The following is a 22,339-nucleotide window of genomic DNA, read 5'->3' as shown; positions in this document are numbered from 1 at the left end:
ATGGCACCACTGAACCACTCAATTGCTTACCTTGCTTTGTCTCACATGGCTCCATCGGCGGCTGTGTCTTCTTCTTGAGCGCCCTAATGCCAAAGAGGGGCAGCCCATTCTCATCGGTTGGGCCGACGCCATAGCTGGACGTGATCGAGTCCTCCTCACGTCGCTTGCTGCTGCTGCTGGTTGTGGTGGTGCTGCTACTGGTGGTGTTGCTGCTGCGCATCATTCTGCTGCTGCTGCTGGTGGTGCTCGTGTTGGAGCCCTTCCGTGGCGTGGGTGAGGCAGAGCCAGAGGCTCGCAGCACCTTGCTACGATCTGCCCAAATGGGGCTTGGCTTCTCGTTCGGATTGAGTTTACCTTGCTTGGTGGTGCGCGTGGTGGTTGTAGTTGTGGTTGTGGACTTGCCCGTCGGGCTGCGACGACGCGTTTGAGCAGGGCTTGCACTGCGCTCACGCGGTTTCACCGGTGGCTTGCCACTGTCCAACTGCTCGGTACGACGACTTGTGGTTGTGGTGCTGGTGGTGGTGTTGCTCTTCAGCTCCGGACTCTGGCTACGTTCGCGTGGTTGCTCCGGCAGGCGTCGCACGGGCATTGGGCTGCGACTGGGCGTCGAGCTTTGACTTCTGGGCAGCAGCTGCTCTGGCTGCCTGCTCTTGGTAGTTATAGTGGTTGTGGTGGTGGTGGTGCTGCTGCTGCCGTTCGCATTGATCATGTTCTTCTTAATCAAACGTATCTGGGCGCGTATACGTCGACGCAGCTCATAGCTGCTCACCGTCTCCAGCAGCTGCTCCAGCGTCTGCAGGTCAAAGATCTCCTCAATTTCCAGCTCCTCGGAGTTGCTGGTGCGCACCACCTCGGGCCGTGAGCTGCGTTTGGGCACATCAAATTTAACGGCCGCATTTGGATTGCGCGGCTCGAGCATTGTCTCATCCTCCACTGAGGACTTACGGGAGTAATGCGTCTTATTTATCTCCAGCGAATCGCGACGAATGTGCTCCAGGGAGCTCTTCGTGTGATCCATGTAGGAGGGGCGACGTCCGCTGGGCTCCGTAGCGCTGGTATTGGTGGGGCTGGGGGAATGCTTCTCAAAGATGTTGCGACGTGAGGCGACGGTGCGTCCGGGCGATGTTTGATGGCTGGGACGGCTGCGGTCTAAAAGTGGTTCAACGTGTGGTTCAGTGTCAGGGGAGCTGGCAAGGGGAGCTTGGTTAGTTGGACTATGTGTTCGATTTGTTGTTGTTGTTGTATGCTTGGTGGTGCTGTGCTCAGTGCTCGCTTTAACTACGGTGGATTTCGAATTGGTGGTGCTGTCGGGCTTGGTGGTGGTGGCGGTGCGTCGTTGTGGCGACATTTGACGTGGACTGCCACTGTGGCTATGCCTGGGACTGTGGTTGAGTTCATCCACATCACTCGGCAACCACTCTTCACCACGCTTGGTGGTGCTGGTGGTGCAACGCGTATCTGTCTCGGTCTCTGTAGTGTAATCATTGGTAGGGCTTGGCTTGGAGCGCGGCAACTCAGGCGAGGGCTTGCGTGGTGCAGCAGTGTTGCGTGTGGTTGTCTTTGTCGTGGTCGTGGTGGTGCGCCTGCTTGGCGATCCTGCCTGTGGACTGATCGGCTCGTATTCTTCGACATCCACATCCAAGTCGCTATGCAACCACTGCTCGCCACGTTTGGTAGTGGTTCTGGTGCTAGTGGTGCTGGTGGTGCGACGTGTGCCTGTCTCCGTTTCCTTGGGATAATCGCTGTTCGGCTTGTTGCGCGGCGACTCCAATGAAGGCTTGCGTGGTGCAGTAGAGCTGCGCGGAGTTGGCTTCGTTATGTTGGTGGTGCTGGTGTTAGGGGTGGTGCGTCTGCCTGGTGATGTTGCTTTGGGACTGACTGGCTCGTATTCTTCGACATCCACATCCAGGTCGCTATGCAACCACTGCTCGCCGCGCTTGGTAGTGGTTCTGGTGCTAGTGGTGCTGGTGGTGCGACGTGTGCCTGTCTCTGTCTCCTTAGGATAATCGCTGTTAGGCTTGTTGCGCGGCGACTCCAACGACGGTTTGCGGGGTGTAGTGGAACTGCGTGGAGTTGGCTTCGTTATGTTAGTGGTGCTGCTGGTAGTTGGGCGTCTGCCTGCCGTTGTCGGCTGTGGACTGGTGCTGTGGGTAGCCGGGGCGGGGCCCACCTCTTCTACATCCACATCCACATCACTGATCACCCACTGCTGCTGCGTTATATGCTCCCTTCGCTTGGTGGTGCTGGTGGTGCTACGCTCTGTGTCGCTGGGCTTACCACGTGGTTGCTCCAATGAGGGCTTGCGTGGTGCAGCGGTGCTGCGTGTTGGTGAACGTGCGCCCGGACTCGAGGTTGGAGCATTCTGACTGCGATACGATCTACGCTCCTCCGCTATGAGCGTTGTGCTTGGACTTGACGTGCCGCGTGGTTTGCTGTTGCCGTTGGGCGTGGCTGGCTTACGTTGATTGAAGACAGAGGGACGACTGAGAATGTCCTTTTGGCGCTTCAGCTCAATGGCTGTGGTATGATGCTTTGACATCGGCAATAGCTCATCGTTCGACTCCAACGGCTCCTCTGGCTCCGCATCTGAGGGCTGCTCCGGCTCCGATTCCTGATCGAGTTCCGGCTCGCTCTGGCGTGAGATGTGACGCTCGATGTTAGCCACCAGCCGAGGCGACTTTTGTGGTGCACTCGGCGCCAACTTCTCGGCGGTATCAATGAACTTGTGCACCTTCTGCGAAACGCTCAACGTGCAGTCGTCCTGACGCAGCTCCTCATCGATGTCCTCAAAGTTGGGGCGTTCAATCTCGCGCGTGGGCGTGGTCAATGGCTGTTTGGTTATGTTCTCGGCCGTCTTCAGAAAGCGATCAACCTTCTCATCAATGCTCAGCAAACATTCATCGCTGGCCGAGACCTTGGCATGCTCATCGAACTGCCGGCTAAAGGGAGTCGAGGTTTTGGGCTGTTTCACCTGCTCGGCGGTGTGCGTGAACTTTGACACCTTCTCGTGCACACTCAGTAGGCATTCGTCCACGTCGATGCCAGGCTGTCCATTACTTGGATTGCTGGTTGTATAGTCGAGACTTTTTGGCGCCTCCACAGTGGGATTGTCGTGGATGTCCGCCTCGATGCCGTTCGGATTACGCAACTCGGATATCTGGCAGCCCACATAGGCATTGGCTTCCTCCTCAAAGATGGGTATGTTGGTGACGATCGGTTTCTTGCGCGGCTCATCGTCCGGCTCCTGAACAGTATCCGGATAACGCGGCTTGCCCGTCTCCAGCTCAGCAGGCACCGGAGTCGGCACAATGCGATCCGGCGATGGTTCCCTGGAGCTCTTCGCATGCTGTATATCGATTATGACATTCTCCATGTCCTCGCTGTTGATCAACTGCTCGCTGAGATTGATGGTGCGTGTGGTGAAGCATTTGCTGGGACGATTACGATCGTTGTTAGGTCTCTGAGCGGAGCTTGGATTCAGGCTGCTCATCTCCGGCTGCGTCGGCTTAGGCTTGCCATTGACCACCTTAATCACGTTCTCGCTAGTGGAGCGAGTCACCTTGTCCTTGTCGCGGCGCGTAACGCGCGGCACTGGCGCCGATTCCTTGCGCTCCGTCACCGGCAGCTTGCGTATTGGACTTGCCACAACTTTGGGCGTCACTTTGCGCTCGGTTTTGGGTGACGGCGTCTTGGGCGCTGCATGATCTATGATGATCTCAGTGTGCACTGAAATGTTGCTCGAGCGACGACGCTCGCTGGGAATACGCGTGGGGCTCGTATCCGGCGAGGAGGACTCTCCGTCCACGTCGTCCGCTTGGGGTTTCTGTTTGCGTGGCGATGAACGTAAACGATCCTTAATACTTGGCGAGCTGTTGGCATCACTGGGCTTTCTATCCTTGCGAATAGTTGTGCTTGTTGTGGTGCGTGTTTCCTCCACCAGGCTGTCTCGCTTGGCAGACTCGCGGCTTGGTAGCGACTCCTTCCGTGGACTCTTGACAGCCTTGGGCTGGGCTTCCTTCACGGCCGGTTTGTTGGTGGTGCTAGTGGTGCTGGTCTTAGTGGTGCGCGAATTGCGTCGCTCTGTTTCGATTTTAGTGGTCGAGGATTTCCTGGAGTCGGGCTGCTTCGGCTTTGCTTCCTCTGGCTCGCTATCGTAGGGTTGCTTCTTGGTCTTGGGTCCCGCAGCGGGTCCAGTGGGTCGTTGAGCTTTGCTGATCTTCTCCAAGACAGCTTTGCCATTGCAATCGATAATCTTTTCGGTCACAAAATGCTTTGTCTCCGTTTGTGGCAAAGGCTCCTTGCGTGTGGGTGATGGCGACTGGGAAGGACGTTTTGTTATCACCACAGTTGTCTTTTCACTTATATACTCTGCATCATCCTTGGGTTGCTTGGGCTGTTTGCCGGCCGCAGAGCGCGGCTCTTTGTCATCCTTGGGTCGTCTTGGAGAGCCGTCATCCCTATACGTCTTACCAGCTGTGGGCTGTGATTTCCTGTCAGCCGTTGGCTGCTTAGTGGCAGGTGTATCATCTGGATAGGGCGAATACTCTCGACGAGTGGGCGATGTTGACTTGACAGGACGCTTAGTCATAATTATGGTCGTATCATCGCTTACTTTGATGAAGTCAACGTCCTTGGAATAATAAGTTGGTGTCGAACGTGGCTTAAATTCATCTGTGGGTGCCTTAGTCTTCGGCTGGTTATCCTCTGGATAAGGCAGGGGCTCTTTACGTGTGGGAGACCGAGTCTTGGCAGTGGGTGTCTTTGAACTACGCTTCGTTGTGATAGTTGTTGTTTCTTCTTCGAAATTGATCAACTCCGCATCGTCCTTGACTCTTGGACGTGGCTCATCCTCGTCCTCTGTATCAGGCAAAGGCTCTTGACGAGTTGTGACTGTAGTCGTTTCTTGCTCTACATTTATGTACTCGGCATCATCCTTGGGCCTTCTACCTGGTGTAGGACGTGGCTTAGGCTGTTTACCAGCTTTCGCTTTTGGCTCTTCCTCGTCCTCTGAGCGAGGCAAAGGCGCTTTGCGAGACTTGGTTGAATGCTTTGTCTCGATTGTTGTTGTCTCTTCATCTATGTTTATAAGCTCTGTCTCGTCCTTGGAGACTCTGGTCGATGATGGACGTTGTGGTTTTTCATCCTTGGGCTGTTTGCCACCCTTTGGACGTGTCTCTACCTCCTCCTTGGGCAGTGGACCTTTGGGAGACTTCGATGAACGCTTCGTTGTTATTGTAGTAGTCTCTTCCTCCACGTCAATGAACTCAGCATCATCTTTAGGACTTGAGCTCTGCGGCTTCTTATGGTCTGGCTGTCCAACAGGCTCGATCACATCCTTTGGCTTATGGCCTCCGGTCGTACGTGGTGCGTCTACATCCACAGGCTTAGGTTTCTGCTTGCCGATATTCTTCTCAGTGCTAATCACGGTTTCTGTTCTCTCAGTCTCTGTGATATTCAGTGTCTCGGGCTCTGATAACGGCTCCTCGACCTTGATGACAGGCTGGGGGCGTATGACATATGTTTCAGGGACACGCCTGGGCTTGTCATCTTCATCATCATCATCGGGACAGTCTTCGATCTTGAACTCAAAAGTCTCTGTCTTCTTGACGACGGTTTCTGTTTCCTGTTCGTCTGTGCCATCATCATCATCATCATCAACGTCGGGCTTTGGCACGAAGTTGCCCTGCGTGTCACCATCCTCTTCCATGCCCAAGATCTTGCGACAACGATCTTCAAAGGTCTCACGACGAGTCAGGCCCTTCTTGCGGTAGGTGGGCTTCTGGTCTTCCTCCGGCTCGGGACTCTTTGAGATGAAGCCCCCATCAGGTCTTTCGGGAGAGTCCCGCGTAGCTGGTTTATAGCTAGGTCTATCGATCATATCTTTGTCTTGGGGCCTTGGCTCAGGGTTTTCCGCTGGCTTACTCTCTGGCTTGTGCGGTTGGTGTTGACGTTCGTTTGTTATAAATTCGTCATTTAAATTTTTCGTTGTATTGGTAACTCGTTGGGTCACAGTGCTTCGGAAGAACTCATTCTCTAGGAACTGTGTGGGTTGCTGCGTAACGTCGGGGGTCGGTTTTCCATTACTGGGCTGCGGCTTAAGTGGAGCTGAGCCGGGCAATTGTCTATCAGGAGATTGACGCGACTTGTCAGTGGGCTCATTGCCTTTAGGCTTTTCGGGGCTACCGAAGCGAGGTGTTTCCTTTGGACTCTGACGAGGAGACTCCTTATGTACAGTTTCTGGTAACTGATGGTCGGGACGCGAGTCCCTTGCCACCGCAGAGGGTAATTGATTGTCGGGACTCGAACGCGTCGAGTCTTTGGGTCTAGCAGCAGGAACACCACTTGGCATTTGCTTTTCGGGGCTAGTGGGGCGAGACGTTGGCTTAGACGGTAATGAAGCTGGCAGCTGGGTGCCAGAGCTCTGAGGCTGCGGTTCTTTGGGCAGCTGCTTTTCGGGACTAACCGAACGTGGCCGAGTAGCTGGTTGCTTCTCGGGGCTAAGGGCGCGCGGCGCCTGCTTCATTTTCGAGGGCAACTGTTTCTCGGGACTCTGACGAGGCGATTCTTTGGGCCTCGACGGAAACGTGGCCGGTATCTCCCTGGGCTTATCGCTACCTTTCATTGGGCGCTGCCTGACCTCCAAGCTGCTCTCATCGATAACAATTTGATCGTCGATGCGAGTGAGGCGTTCCGGCGAATAGGCACGCTCCACATCCGTCTCAAATGTGGTCTCTCGCTGCAGTGGACGTCGTTCGTTGCCTGGCGACTTGGAGCTACGCCTAGCCACAGTTGGCACATCATCGTCGTCATCGGCGTCATCATCATCCGGGATGCTGGGTCTGGCTGCATAGGGGCTTCGCTTGCTTGGCATGGCTGCTGCTGGGAATTGGGGGGTTTGTGGTTGTTTTTTTTTTCTTTGGAGTCATATAGGCATACAAGCTAAAACGTGCCACGCTCAACGACCAGTTGAGTTCGTGTGCGTGGGTGATATTGTGCGCAAAACTCTACGTTATTTTAGAGAGACAGAGGTTGTTAGTGACGACTACAACAACAGCTACAGCAGATATCAACTTGGAGTTTTCCTGACTTTTCTAGTGGGTGGTAGTAGGTTAATAGCGCTACGGTATTAGGCAGGCGTGGCAATTGAGGCGGGCGAGCAGGCGTGTTAGGTCAGGCAGGCGTATCAGGCGTATCTTATATGTAGTTAATATGCTCGGGGAGCCCCAACAGAAGTAAGAGAAGTCTAGGAGTTTTAGTATTACCGTTAGTTTGGCTAACCCACCCAAAAATACTGCTAAGTGTGTGTGTAGTTGTGGCAGTGTGTGTGTGTGTGTGTGTGTGTATTTCCAGAACATAGAACATAGCACATTCGCAATTTTTGTTTTTTTTTTTGTGTTTTTTTATGTTTTAAAAATTTTTTATTAGCAAAGTTCCAAAAAAAAAAAATAGATAGTATATAGTATATAGAGATATATATATATATATATATTTATCGTGTGTAGTTAAGACAGTTTTATATTAAAATGATGTGTTGGAGCAGAAGAAAAGTTGCACGTTTTTGTTGTTTGTTGTTGTTTTGTGTGTTTTGCTGTTTGTTTTCTTTTCGTTTTTTTTTTTGGTTTTTGATTTTGGATTTTGAATGTTTGCTTTGCTTGTTTTTTTTTTTTTTAGGCCTTACCAACGGTTTCAGTACTTGTTACCGCCTTGGCTATGTTGGCCGCTTGTTCTGCTGTTTCGTTTGTCGTATCGGCTGGGCCCAGCTTGTAGTAATTGCGACGCACACAGGGTGGTTCGTGCACGGCGCTGCTTGTTGGCGCTGTTGTTGCTGTGGTTGTTGTTGCCTCATTTGAGCTCAGCTTGGTTTTTGTTAACAATTCATCGGTAGAGGGTTTGTACTGGTTGTTCTTGGTTGTTAGTGTTGTGGTTGTTGTTGTTGTTGTAGTTTCGTTGTTGTTGTTGTTGTTGTTGTTGTTAATAGTAGGTGTTGTAGGATTGGTAGGTGGCAAAGAGAATATATCGGCTGGCTTAGTAGTAGCATACGTATACTGTGATTGGTTATCTGAAGGATACATTCATATACATAGATATTTCCGAAAATAATAGATATTATGTATGTATGTGTGTGTGTGTGTTGTGTGTGTGTATATATATATATATTCTTTTTTTTTTTTTCTTTTTTTGTTGGTCTAATTCGTACCTGACACAGCGGACGGCTCGCTAGCTGGAACAGTTGTTGCAGCTGCTGGAGCTGCTGGAGCTGTTGGAGTTGTTGGTGTTGCTGGCTTTGTTGGTGTGCCAGCTGGCTTATTGCCAATCGTTGTTGTTGTGGTTGTTGTTGTCGTTGTTGTTGATTTCGTTGTCGGAGATTTGGGCAAGCGCTGCGGCGTTAGATCAATCGTTTCATTAGAGCCCTGCACACTGCGTGTCTTGACGACAGTTTGCTGCTGCTGCTGCTGCTGCTTGTTTACAGTTGTCTTGGCAATTGTCTTGGGCACGCCCACATGTCGTGTGACTGTGGTGGAGCTAATGCGACTCGACTCGGACGGCGCATGGCTATCGTGTGAGCCTTCGCGTCCGGCACGTCGACTGGTGCCGCTCGACGAGACGCTCCAGCGCGGCGTTTGACGCTGCGGATGTGGCTCCGGCGTCTGGCCACTGTCACGACGTGTATGCGGATGCCCATGATGATGGGAGCCCGTCGAGCCAACGCTTTCGGCCGGCGAGCTGCTGCGCAAGGAGGCGGCAAATGCACGATGTGCTGCATCCACCTCGCGCTCCTTCTGCAGCTGGCGACGCGTCACTGTGTTGGTGGTGGTCGTGGTCTCAGTGGTGCTGCGAGTGGGTGTGCGTGTGCCAGCGTTGGGCTTGCGAGTCGGTGACTTTGTCTGACTGCCATAATCCTGTGTGCGACGCGGACTAGCATTCAGCTGCTGCGGACGACGCTCGCGCTCCACCTGCGTTTCAATGATGCGCTCCGGTCGGCGACTCGGGCTAGACGGCAGCTCAGCATCCGGTTGATCCGAGCGCACCGAGGGGAAGCCATGTGTGCTAAAATCCTCAGCGTTGGTCGGACGCCTGGGACTCTGTGGCTGCTCCCAGCTGGGCTCGTATTCCGTTTCGACGGTGCGCTGCGAGGTGGTGCTGCTGGTCTGCTTAACGTTGCGACTCTTCTCAGACTTTACCACCACATACTCCTCGGTTGTGGGTCGCTGGCCGGGAAACTCTTGCGTGGGCTTGTTGCCGCGCACCGATGGGAAGCCGTGTGTCGAGAAGTCGCTCGAAGGCTGACGATTCGGCGTGCTGGGACGGTGGTTTGGGAACTCCTGTATCGGTTTCGTTGACCTTGCGGACGGCAGACCGTCCGGACGGCCGGGCTGTTGCGGTGCACGATCGTCGTACTCCTGCACGGTCTCCGATGTGGTCTCAGTGGAGTAGCGGCGACTGGATTTCTTTACAGTCGAATAGCTCTCCTGTTTGACAAGCTCCTCGGCCGTCTCGGAGGGACGACGTACCAGCGGCTCAGCATTGTCCACCACATCGCGAGTCTCCTGTACGCGTCGCTGATTGTTCAGTTGCGACTGATTATGGGTTTGGGTCTGGGTCTGGGTCTGGGTCTGGGTCTGGATCTGCGCCTGGCGTACTGTGTCCGCAGTGGGGGACACCTGCTCGGTTTCGTAGCGCTTGTTCTTGACAATTGTGCCGTCGGGCAGCCGCTTGACCGTGGTAATCATTTTGACATTGGGCTTGGGATACTCAACCGTATTGGAGATGATCTCACCTGGCTGTGACATCAGGTGCTGCACATGTCGTTGGTATTCCGGCGATGCCTTATCCATATCCACATAGCGCTTGTTCTCCTCATAATGCTGCTGTGTCTCCACGTTGCGCGTGCTCTTCGATTGCTCACGGCTCTCGGAGAAACGCTCCTCCTTCAGCTCCTGCTGTTGTTGCTGCTGCTGTTGCTGGTGCAGTCTATGCTCCTGGAAACGTTGCTCCTGCACACGCTGCTCCTCACGATCGCGCTGCTCGCGCACTTCGCGCTGCTCCCGTGGCTCCATCGGCTCACGCTGCTGGCGATTTGTGCTCTGATTGTCCAGCAGATAGCGCGGCTGAGCGACTTCATCGTCGCCATACTCAACCGTTGAGGAGGAGACAAACTTGGACGTCGACGAGGATGACGTGGAGCTCATTTTCATTTCGGTACGGCCACCGTTGCTCTCATCGCCAAAGACCACCTTCTCCTGCAGATGCGTATTGGAGCTCTCTGCCGCCTGCTTCACGTAGTTCTTATCGTCGCCCTGATGCGAGGCGCTCGAGCGCTGCTCGTTGCGACCCTTGAACTCGGCAATGCCGCCACCATTCAGCTTCTCAACACCTATCGCATGAGTGGATCGTGGTGGGTTGGGTGAGTTTTTGTGTCAGTGGACATTTGGGTGGTTGATCACGGCACAGAGACATACAAACAAACAGAGTAGGAGTTACACACAGAGTTAAACACATTGAAGTTAGAAGTCGAGAGTTAACGACTAGCCGATACCCTGTACCCAACTACATACACATCTTGAATTTGCTATGAATATCGATAAATATATTAATAAATATATTAGGTATACGCTAGTGTTAAATTGGCCCGATATACCCTGTAATTAAAACTTCTTTTCTTTTATTCTTCAAATTTAGCATTGCTAAGTCTCTGAAAATTTATGGCATATGCACAAAGAAGAGTTGGCTGTGTATCGATAATTATCGACAATTATCGGAAAAAGAGTATAATTCTTTTGGCTGATCTTTTTAAAATCTTAGTCTTAAAAAACACTGCATAAGTTCCTCTATAGACACCGCATAATAATCGATACTTATCGATAATTATCGAAAAATAAATGTTATCTTAACATTTAATAATTTTTAAAACAGCTAACTTTATAAAGCTTTTAAGACTTTTTTGACTTCGCTTTGATAGCTATCCATATTGATCGATATTTATCGAAAATTAGAATAACAAATATTTAGATCTTTTCAAGCTAGTTAGGCGAATATGCAGTGACTATTGAATTTTATTTATCGAAAGCTATCGATGCCAATCTCTCTCTGCTCTATGGAATCGGATATGCCTAGATCTCAGTCCAAAACAATTTACACTGGGTACAGGGTATAACTCGATCGACAGTTCATGAAAATTGTGTGTGCTTTAGCTTACCATCGGTTTTGGCCAGAGTTTCGGTGCGATAGGCACGACCATCGGGGCTCACCTCCGACGAGGTCTGAACATCCCAGCCGGTGCTATTCGGTTGGGTGAGACTCATCGAGTGGAATTTGAGCTCATGCGTTGGACTCATCGAATCGCGCACCTCCTTCGACTTGAGACTCTGAAAGTTCTGATCGAGCAGCGCATCGCCATGGCTGGTGGCCAACGGATCCTTGCCAGCATAGCCAGATAGAGTATTACCGTTCGGTTCCGACATCGCAAACGTTAGATTGTCCGGTTCGTGTCTATAAAGATTTCTCAAACGCAATTCGCGCAGCTTATAAAGATGCGAACGGATTTGCCTCTTGCGTTCGCTATCCTCCGATTGCTGCCACTGCAAGAAATCGAGCATATATAGAGTATATATATATATAGAAAGAAAGAGGGAGAGATAGAGAGAGAGAGTGTAGAGTATAGAGCAACACGTCCTTGGGCTAATTGAACCGGCTCGCTGTGGCCCACGCGCCGTTCACATTGAGGCGAAGCTGCGCCTTTTATGGACGCGTTTGACGCCTCGTCTCGAACGCCAATTAGCTGGCGCACATAAAATAAAAACCTGACTTCAAGCCAACTGACTCACATTCATATACAGATATATATAAATATATATATATATATATATAGTTTAGTTTATGTGTAACAACATTTCATTTGCCCACATTAAGAAATTTAACAATAATTTGCTTGATTGATTCCTAAAAGGTTCTCAAGTCATAAGATCTACAGTCTATAGACTATATATAACTCAACATTGCTTATTTATATGATCAATATATATATATTCTTTAAAGATTTATCTAATAAGTCAGCTATAGCCCAGATTTTATGATGTTTATTTGAGTAGTTCTTGAGTTAGAATAGTTAGGATCGTTCTACAATCTATGATAAAAAGACATACATAGCTCAGTTCAGCTGAAAGTATTCTATCTCATATAGGTGATGCTTCAAGGTGGTGCAGCATTCAAGCACCCCGCTTGTCACTAGCTACAGGGTATACAAATTGTGCTGCTTTGGCTGCTTGGTGGTGCAGTCGACTGCATATGCGTGCAACCGCCAGAAATTCACAGTTTGTCAACAGATTTCTAATTTCCATATATATATTTTCATTCATTATTCATTTTTCATTATTATTATGATTATCATTGTCATTATTATGATTATTGTTTGCACGTTAATTAAAATCGACGGATTTGCTCAGCTCGAACATTCGCAAACAAAACTCGCAAAAGGTTTTGCTGCTGCTGCTGGTGGTGTTGGTGGTGCCCGGTGATATCACCCACCAAACAAACCAAACCACCTCAACACAATCGAAAGCGGAAAATATGCCAAAATTAACAACAATAGAGAGCAACAATAACAAATGCTTTGTTAACTGTTTTAAATTTAGATGCTTATAGCAAAAAGTATTTTGTAGATTAAAGAACTACTCAAATCAAACTTATATATAAATATATATGTATATATATATATAGATATATCCATATATAGCTATATACAGCTGACTATAAACATCATAAATCAAAGTTGTCATATCATTTATCTCCAGTGAAAATGTATAAAACGAATGAGCTTGAATATATTATCAATTCGAATGCTTCGTAAAGCCATATACCATATATAACACTAAATATGTACAACTTGTATATATACTAAAGACAATTTATTTTGCTTTGCATTTTTCCCATAATTGTTCAGTCTTTGAGCCCCAACTTTGAGTTAATTGCTTCAGTTTTTTTTATCTGTTTCCAATAAATTTTAAGTGTTTTGAATGTTGAATGAATATATATATTTTATGTATATACGTAAATATATATATATATATATATATATATATATATATATATATATCTATAGCATCTGTATGCATCAGTATTAAAACAACTTCAAATTCCAGACTTCCGGTTGAAACATCTATAGACTATATAAAAAAAAACAATATTCAAGAAAGAATTTAACTCTTGGTTAAACTGCCTGCCAAGTATACATATATATATCAGTATCAGAAATAGTTAAGCCTTTCCAGTGGCTTGAGAGCCCACCAATTGGTGGCTGGCAATGCCATGACAAAAAGCTTCGTAAAGTCCTATTAATAGCTACTTTTAACTATTTAAATGCTAGTTAAACTAACTGCTAATGTTGTATGCATGCATACAAAAATGGGTTTCAAAGTTATTCATCAAATTTAACTGTGAACATGTTAATTAGCACTTAGTTAAAAGCAGTTGTTAGATTTTGACAGGCACATATTAGTTTTGACATGCACAAAATAAATTTCAAATGAACTTTCGTGATGAGCTGTAATCAAATGCTAATAAACCAAACTAACTGTCAGAAGCAGTTAAAACTAACTGTCAAAGTTGACAGGCAGACATGATAAGCGACAAAGCTGTTGCCTAATTTATAAAACTCTATATCAAGAAATATGAGATTCGAACTTTGATTGCGGTCCCAGCTCCAAAAGGAGCTAGAGAAATCGCAACTTTCACTCAACAAAATAAATAAATAAAATAAAATTAAGTTTCAATTTTGCCAAAACTGAAACTCTAAAATGCACTGACCAAGGCGAAAAGGTCGTCAAAAGCTTTCAGGGCGAAAACTTTTCGCCCAGGAACAACTGTTCGCGTGGCAATGGCTCAGCTTCAGTCAATGTTGACGTCGACGCCGACGGCGACGGCGACGTCAGCATCTTGAAACGCCGCTTTGCCGTCAAGCGACATTTGCCAGGTGACGTAATTTCTAAAAAGCGGCTTGTGATAACCAGTTGAATTCGCCGTCGCCGTCACCGTCGCGTCGCCGTCGCCGTCACCGTACCTCGTCGCTGCCAGCGGCAACCTGTTGACGGCGATGGCAACGTCGACTGCGCAGCCGCCAACTGCTGCTGCGTCCGATGACGTGACGTGTGCGAGATTTGGCTGATGCGAGTTCGCTGCGAATGCTGATAAATTATTATTTTTTTGTTTTATTATAATTTTTTTAATTTTTTGTTAGCTGTCGTGTCAGCTTTGGAGGTCGCCAATATTTTGTGTATTTCGTCTATGCACTATAATTGTTGTTGCCAAAAATAAAACAAGAAATTGAAAACGAAAATGAAAACAAAAATCTTTTTGCTATTGCAATTAAAATTGATTAAAATTTAATTGAGTCAAATGCCGCTAGACACGAACATATAACCCACAACAGAAGACAGCGCGCACTCAGCGCAAAGGAAGCGAACGATTTCACGTTAACGAAAGAGGATGCAATGCAGCAGAGGGGCAGGAGGAGCAGCAGACAGCGAATGGATTTCAATTGAATGGGAAATAAAAAAATTGGCTAACTCTGTGCAGCTCTCTCTCTCTCTCTCTCTTCCTCCCTATCTCACTCTTAATGCTTATTCCTTCGTTGCTATATTCGTAAACATTTTACAGGCTGCATTTCATGTTGCCATCGGTCAACATATATTTCGTGCTGCTTGTTATCGTTGGTAATTTTACTCACTTATCTGCCCACTCAATCGAAAAGACTGGCCCAGAACTCATTTCGCATTTCCCATACGATAAATCCGCAATCAGCTTTCAAGTTATCAGAAGCGTAAGCCAAGAATGTCAAACGATAAGCCAGCGCCCAAGTTGCACTTGGATAAATCCAAGTAGCAAGTGCAGCGACACCTGTTGCCAACGACATGCACCAGAGCACGCCATCTGGCGTCGCACATTTGGCAATTTGCTGACATTTGACATTGACAATCAGTTCAATTCGATGAGGAAACCGTTTTGCACTGCCCTCTTAATTGATCGTGTTTCTCTCTGTGTTTGCTTTTTTTGTTTTGTTCTTGGCGTCAGTTGTTATTTATAACAATTTCAATTTCATTTCAATTTCATTTCAATTCAATTCGGTTGCATGCATATCCAAGTGGGCGAGAACCAATTGCGAGGCGAGCATCGCGATTTGCCTAGCTGCGATTCGCCAGCTGTCGCCAATTCGCCGCTTAGAGCGAATTGTGTCATTTTCATGCTCAACCTGCTGGCAGCGGCGTCGCCACCGACTGCGACGCTGACGTTTCTACTTTTTTTTGCAATTTTTTTTTTACTTTTTAGCACCTGCGAAGCGGCAACCGAAATTGAAACTATTTAAAACTGCGCATGTTTTTAAATATACCCTGTAAACGTAGTGTGCTAGTAAAGGGGTATACAAAGTCCATATATTGCATACGCTTAAATCTCTGTGCTTCATTGTGAATTTTACAATAGATCCAATACATACACCTCGATGTACTATATAAATATATTCAAAGTGTCAAAGCCTTCAAAGTGTAAATAAAAAAATTCGTGAACATTTATTTAAGGGTCTACAGAAAGCAACAGCTAAAGTTTAGGCTGCTTACAGGGTATTGCCGCGTCTATAGCTGTGCAAAATTATCGAAGCACAAACTAATCATAATTAAATAATAGAAAGGTTATATAGGAAATACACAAAACCAAAGCTTAAGGTCATATTGGCTGCTTACGGGGTATCTCTTAGATCATGTATGTATAGGAAAATGCTGCAAAAATAGCACAAAGGAGCTACAAAATAAAACTTTAAGCACTATTTACAGGGCATCTCTACGTTGACTCATGCGCGCACATAGAAATCATAACAAAAACTAAACACTAATTGAATATATGAATATGCAAGGGTTTACAGACAACAAAATATGTTAGCAGACACATATAGCCTGTTTATAGGGTATCTTAAAGGTGAGACATGCTCGAAATGTCTCCAGTTTGGAAAGCGAAAACTAACAAATGACTGAATCGAACAATAGAGGACAACAAAAACTGAGCAAGACATATTACAGGGTATCTGTTCGTATAAATAGTGTATTTTAGAACATTTTCTATTTGTTTTTTCTTGTCATTATTTGCTTTGGACTTGTGCTCGAGTCAATTTCAGACCTGAGTTCAGTTTGTTTTCATTTTCAGCTTTTTTCGTATCTCTCTCTTTCACCTTTCTTTCTAGAGAGAGAGAGAGGGGGGTGAGGGGCCTACTTTGACATTGCCCAGGTGAATTACACATGCGGCGTCTGTTCTTGAAATTTAGAGCGTTTTTTTTTTTATTTCGAGGCCGTCATCGCATCACGCATATTAAACACTACAATTTACCCAAAATACTCCAAATGCAATGCAAAGTCTAAAGCAAATCTTCAATTGGAGATCTCTTTTTTCTCCTTCTACTCTTTCTTCCCATGTTGATTGATGGAGCTGTCAACTGACAAGCCGATGACATGTCATTGTTATCGTTATCGTTATTGAGCGCCAGCTGCGCAGCTCCTCATAGAAAGTTTCCCACATTGCGGAAAACAGTTCAAGGCGCTCGAAATATTTTAATAAATATTTTTAAATAGCTCACCTATTTTGAAAAATATTGAAAATCTATATTTAAAAACAAATTTAAAGATATTTTGTACAGTTCAAAGTTGAAACTTTAGAAAAAATAAAAATAAAGGGCAAAAAAACATTCAACAAAAAATCGTATTAAATATTAAAATCGTATAATATATTAAAAAAAAATAAAAAATCTTTAAATTTAAGAAAAAGTACTACCAAAATCTGTAAAATTAATTTCATAAAATGATTTTTAATACAGTTAAAAAACGAAATTAACATAATATACAGATCAGTTCTCCTCGTATCATATATACTTTATTGACAATTAAGTTTATACTTTATTATGAGCTATATACAAATAGTTCAATGCTGTTTTCCACACTCGTTTTCAGTTCAGCTCAGATCATAAAAACTACAAACAAGCCGCTCGATTTATGAAGAGCTGACAAGCCTCAGATTTGTTTTACAATATCACGATCACCTGGCTCATTGGCTCGATAGTAATAATAATAGTAATCAAAAAAATATAGATCTATTGATCCGCAAAAGCAAACGAACCGACAAAGTAATGAAAGGAAACATTGAGACGGAAATTAGAAATAGAATTTAACAAATGAATGCACTCTAAAATTTCCGAGTGGGTGTACGAAGACAAAGTTTCTACATTGATTAAGCAAGTGCCATATTTATATACATATATCAAATTATCCCTCGGGCTAAACAAATTAAGTGCAAATCGAAAATCAAAGCGAAGCGAGGCCAACTGCCCCGGGGTTGACTGCTAAACAGGTTTCACTGTAATTAGATTCATTTTGAGATTAGAATAGCTATATATGTATATATAAATAAGTATGTATACATAGGTAATCTTGATAAAATGTAAAAAAAAATGATGACACGATCGTTCATATTCGTAAATTCGCATTTCTAATCTACTTTTCGGGCTCCTGCTCTATTGATAAGAAGCTTTTGTTTGTTTACAAGCAAACAAAAAAAAGAAGAAAACAAAAGAAAAAAATGAAAAATAGCTGACACTAACGCCGGCAGCGACGGACGCTGCGCTGCTGCCGTTGCTGACTAACTGTTATGCAAAAACAAAATTCGAATTTTAGCTTGCCTCAAAGTGTGAAAGTTATTGGCCAATATATGCGTATGTGTGTGTGTGGGTGTGCAGTAAATTTACCTGTCTATAGATGAACTAATCACTGTGGCTCCTCCGGATGACAAACGCAAAATATGTGGCAGGTAAGAGAGAAAAAAAACCAAAAAAGGTCGCTGAAATCTCTTCTGCACCCTGTTTTATATCGAATTTTGCTTCGTTGAGTTGGGTTCGTTGTATTGTTATTTATATTTTTTAGTTCTTTTTTTTACCGGCAAACACACGTATAAACACTTGGGTAATAATGGGTGTGACTAATCCTTTCTGCCGTTCGCTAATATTTCGTGCTTTTGGCTTTTGGTTCTTTAAGCTCGTTTGGCAAAAATAATCAAATGTTGCTCCAAAACAAAAACAATATTATATACATATACATATATACAAACAAACAAAAAAAAACAATTGCTGCTGCTGCTTCTTCTACTTCTTCTCCTTGTTGTTGGTTGAGTTTCGTTGTTTTTAAAACCGAGCGTCGGCACGTTGCAATCGATCGAGCACCAAAATCAGACTGAAGTTCGCCCATTCAGAATCAAAGCCGCGTAAAGTGGACGGCCAACCCGGCCGAAGCTTAGACAGCAGCCGCGCCAGCAGCAGCGCAGTCGATGACGACAGCGCAGCGCAGTCAGCAACAAAGATATGACCGAATACGACAACAACAATCCGCGAAGATGACAGCGACGACGTCGTCGTCGTCGTCGATCGAGTGCTATGCGTGCTTATAGTCTGTGTGCATGTGGGTGCGTGTGCTGCTGTCTTGGCTTGTGTGCGTTTGCGTCTGAATTGCCCCCACTATCAGTGCAGCGGCCGCTGTCAGCTGCGCTGCCTTTTTATGTGTGTAAAGTAACACACACAAAAAGCGAAAAACAAAACAAAAACATCGGCTCAAATACAGCCAACAACAACAAGAACAAGACGAGCAGCAGCAACAGAATTTTTGCTAAAGCTCTGGCACAGCCAAATACAATAACAACAACACCAACTACAGCAATATGTAACGGCTGTGGTTTTTTTTTTTGTTTATTTATTTTGTAGGGCTACATTGACTACCGTATAAAGCTGGTGCATTGGAGAGTAGGTAGAATTGTTTTATTTTTTTTGTCCATATGGTGACTAATTGCAGCTCGACTCTGGTAAAGCTTTTGCACTTCTAAGTTACTCAAGCTTCAAATTACGAACTACACGTAAGTATATACAATTTTGGCATTGTTTATATTGAAGTACTGGCTTACAAATGATAATTGATGATTTAAGCTATCATTATAGCTGTAATAAATATAACTGCAGCCTGTGTTTATAACAAAATACTGAGGAAAATATATATTAAGTTACCAGTTAAATGGAAAATTTATTAGCTGGAAGTAAGGGTATTCAAGGTATGGTAATCATAACAAATAACTTAATACATGGCTAGGGTATTTCAAGTGCGGCCTATGTATCCCCAAAACACATTTGCTTCAACTGTTTACAGTTCAGTTTTTGGCTAATGATGCGATGTCTGTTAGAACAAATTTACATACACATACAGGCAACTCCATAATTATATTGCCAGTGGGATTTGGCTAATCGATCGTGCAAAAATGGCAAAAAGTAAAGTAAAAAAAGGCAAACGTGTTCCAGTGCACAGTTGACCAATCAATCGCTGAGGTATGACTATAGGTCGTACTATATACAATATATAACAATCCACAAAAATAATATAAATCACTCGAATGGCATTTACATATATATTTTGTAGGTGTTTTTATTATTATTATTGCTGTTGTTGTTGTGGTTGCTTTTGCCAATTGCGCCAGCTTCACCATTCAAAGACGCCCCCACGCGGCAAAAAAGCGTAGCTCAGACTAAATAGCGCGCAGACAAAACAAAAATAAGAGAAGCAAAAAAGAAAAAGAAAAAAGTTAGTCATGCAGACGCTGCGCAGACGTCGTGGCTAGACTTGCAGCCGATAGACGATAAACGATTCACAATATGGCAATAGCCAATAGATGGAGCAAAGCAACGTAATAAAGTTTTTCTCTTTGCTGTTCACTTGTTGCTGTTGCTGCTGCTGTTGCAGTTGCTGCATTTGGCCAAGTGCCATGTGAACTGGTGGCAACTGTTGCAGGCAGTTTGGCTGGCTAACTGGCTAACAGACAGATGGCCATAGCGGGTGTCACTATGTGCCAATTGCGGCTCAGACTTACTGATTTATTTTTCATGCAGTTAGCGTCAGCGTCAGCTCCGCGGCCCACGCGACGCACTGGCTTCAAATCATGGCCGAGAGATTGGCGCAATTGTAAAGCGGCCAACGCGCAAATGTCTCAAAAAATAAACAACAAATAAATCTCAAGAGTATTCTAGACGGTTCCATGAGCGACTAAGCATTACCCTTGACAAGTCGATAAATATCGATATAGATTGAATAATATATAGCTTAATAACATGCAAAATAACAAAAGGTGCGATGGCTATTGCAAATCGGTATCTATCGATTAGTGTTACTGATATAGGTATGTTATGAATCATATATGTTCAGCCCATCATATATGTATGACTTCAAAAAAAGACCATCAATTTTCAGCTGATCGATAACTTGAGTATTGATATTTATCGATAATTTCAAGTCGATTGTATTGGTTTAGCTATTAGGCTCACAAAATGATTAACAATACATATTTATCGATTATGTGATATTTATCGATGCTTAGCTTAGCTTGCATTTTAAGCTGACTGGCACGATACACTCGCTTTCAGACAGTATTCCAGGACTTATGTGATCAGCCTATAAGACACATATATGTCTATATAGTATACAGGACTCTTAGTGTTCCTTAGAGTATACCCTACCAGCGGGCAGTTGCCATGGGAATTGCAGGGTATGGGAACAAAAAACTTGCCACTCGCTAATGTTGTCTGACTGACCGAGCAGCAGGCATCAGGCATCGACACAGGCTGCGGCTGAGCAACAGCTGTGGCGTCATCAGCGCAATGCGTGCCAAAGGAGCCTGGCGGCCAACTGGATTTGTGGCTTGAAGTGGCGGTCAGGCGAGTTCAGATGCTGCACGAAATTGATTCATGTGGCGATGAGTCATCGTCGCTTTATCAGTCAGCAAAAGCGTGAAAGAGAGAGAGAGGGGGGAAGAGGGAGAGGGAGGGACACAGCGACAGAAAAAGATAGCTACAAAACGCGACTCAGACGTTGTCGTCGCTGTTGCTGCCGCTGTCAACGTCGACGTCGACGTCGACGCCGGCCGCTGCGTGGGCTGATTAACGTCTGCTGCTATTTTTGTAGATTTTACGTATTTATTATTGTTATTATTATTAATATAGATGTTTTGCTATTGTCGCTGCTCGTACATCATTTTGGCCATGTTGGAGGCGACGTCATCAACGATTTTCCATTGATTTGCTTGAAAAAAAACTTAGTTTTTAATGACTTTTTAACGATAATTGGCCCGCTGAGTTGGCTTAGACGGCCCACACATCAGGCGAGAGCCGGGCCACGCCAACCCCATAAATGACCCAATTTGGTCAGGTTGAACCGGGTGCCTGGTGTCTGGGCTCGTCATCCGTTCGTCTGTGTGTGTGAATCTCCAAAGCTAGTTCTCGAAACTCTTCCACTCTGTCTCTGGCTGTCTGCACTTTAAAGGCAATGACTGACGCATCCAACGGAGACAGCAATGGAGAGGCAATGAACTTGCTAACAGGTGGCTTAGAGTCCAGCTAGAGAGCTGAGCGGGTCCCCCAATAAGAGAAAAGAACTGAGAATCACATAGAAGGCATCAGCTGCAGTTAGAGCAACGCAACAGATCTGACCTAAATACAAATATCTACTCACATATATGTGTGTATGCATGTACCCCAGCCTAATATATGCACATATATCATGCAAGTCTCCAGATATATGTGTGTGTGCGATTTCGATACTTCTACTTTCACATCGCTTACCATTTTCCTTAGCAACTCCTCGTTTTGTATGGCACCCAAATCGCATTCCAGTTCCATGGCAAGCGAAAAAAGCTAAAACAAAAGGAGAAAACCATTAAAATATGTGAGCAAACTGAAAATGTCTGTTGAAGGCGGACATCTGATGATGCAATTCGCAATTGCATGCCCAGTACAGGGTATAAACAGGGTATGATACGATTCAACGTCGTGTTTGCAGCTTGATGCTGCTTCATCTGCTATTAACACCTGGTGACACCTTGTGAGCTCTCATATAGATATCAGAGTCAAACTAAAGAAAAACTATCATAGGGTATCTGCAAGTCGATCACTTTTTTTATGAGTTCACTAAAACTTATTGCCATCCGAAATGCATGAATAAAAGTGCTGAGGCTGGCATATGACATATTCTAGATAACTAATTCTAGGGTATCTTGTAGTCTGTCATTGTTTTATGCAACTGCACAAATGCACAATTCTTGCTTATTAATATCTTCTGATATATTAAGCAAACAATGTTTATATAGAGTATCTTTTAGTCCATCAGCCTAGGGTATTTGCTAGTCCATCAGCTGCTGTTTTTTAATAAATTTTGCTTGTACTCAAGTACATAGTTTCAGCTTTTAGAAGATATATTGCTCATAAGCCTGTATGAAAATTAAACAC

At 45.4% G+C, this 22,339-nt stretch overlaps 1 protein-coding gene across 15 annotated transcripts in view; it reads right to left on the bottom strand.

Moving 5' to 3' along the window:
- Nucleotides 1–22,339, bottom strand: part of LOC111596460 (smoothelin-like protein 1) — a 47,484-nt gene that overhangs the window by 22,140 nt on the left and 3,005 nt on the right. For 5 of the 15 annotated variants that reach the window (XM_023310701.2, XM_023310700.2, XM_023310699.2 and 2 more), the window contains exons 2-6: nucleotides 21,677–21,748; nucleotides 11,198–11,579; nucleotides 8,198–10,375; nucleotides 7,679–8,059; nucleotides 31–6,879 (exon numbers count right to left, since the gene is read on the bottom strand). In XM_023310701.2, the coding sequence (XP_023166469.2) occupies nucleotides 31–6,879; nucleotides 7,679–8,059; nucleotides 8,198–10,375; nucleotides 11,198–11,579; nucleotides 21,677–21,733 (9,847 nt within the window). In that variant the 5' untranslated portion in view covers nucleotides 21,734–21,748. Of the gene's footprint in view, nucleotides 1–30; nucleotides 6,880–6,910; nucleotides 7,005–7,678; nucleotides 8,060–8,197; nucleotides 10,376–11,197; nucleotides 11,580–17,776; nucleotides 18,105–21,676; nucleotides 21,749–22,339 lie in introns of those variants that run through there. The other 10 variants (XM_023310692.2, XM_023310704.2, XM_023310693.2 and 7 more) reach the window with 10 other exon arrangements.

Source organism: Drosophila hydei, unplaced genomic scaffold (genome assembly GCF_003285905.1).
Source record: "Drosophila hydei strain 15085-1641.00,03,60 unplaced genomic scaffold, DhydRS2 tig00000237-arrow-arrow-pilon, whole genome shotgun sequence".
Lineage (NCBI taxonomy): Eukaryota > Metazoa > Arthropoda > Insecta > Diptera > Drosophilidae > Drosophila > Drosophila hydei.
The sequence above is the reverse complement of the archived record's forward strand: the minus strand, read 5'-3'. Positions and strand labels throughout refer to the sequence as shown.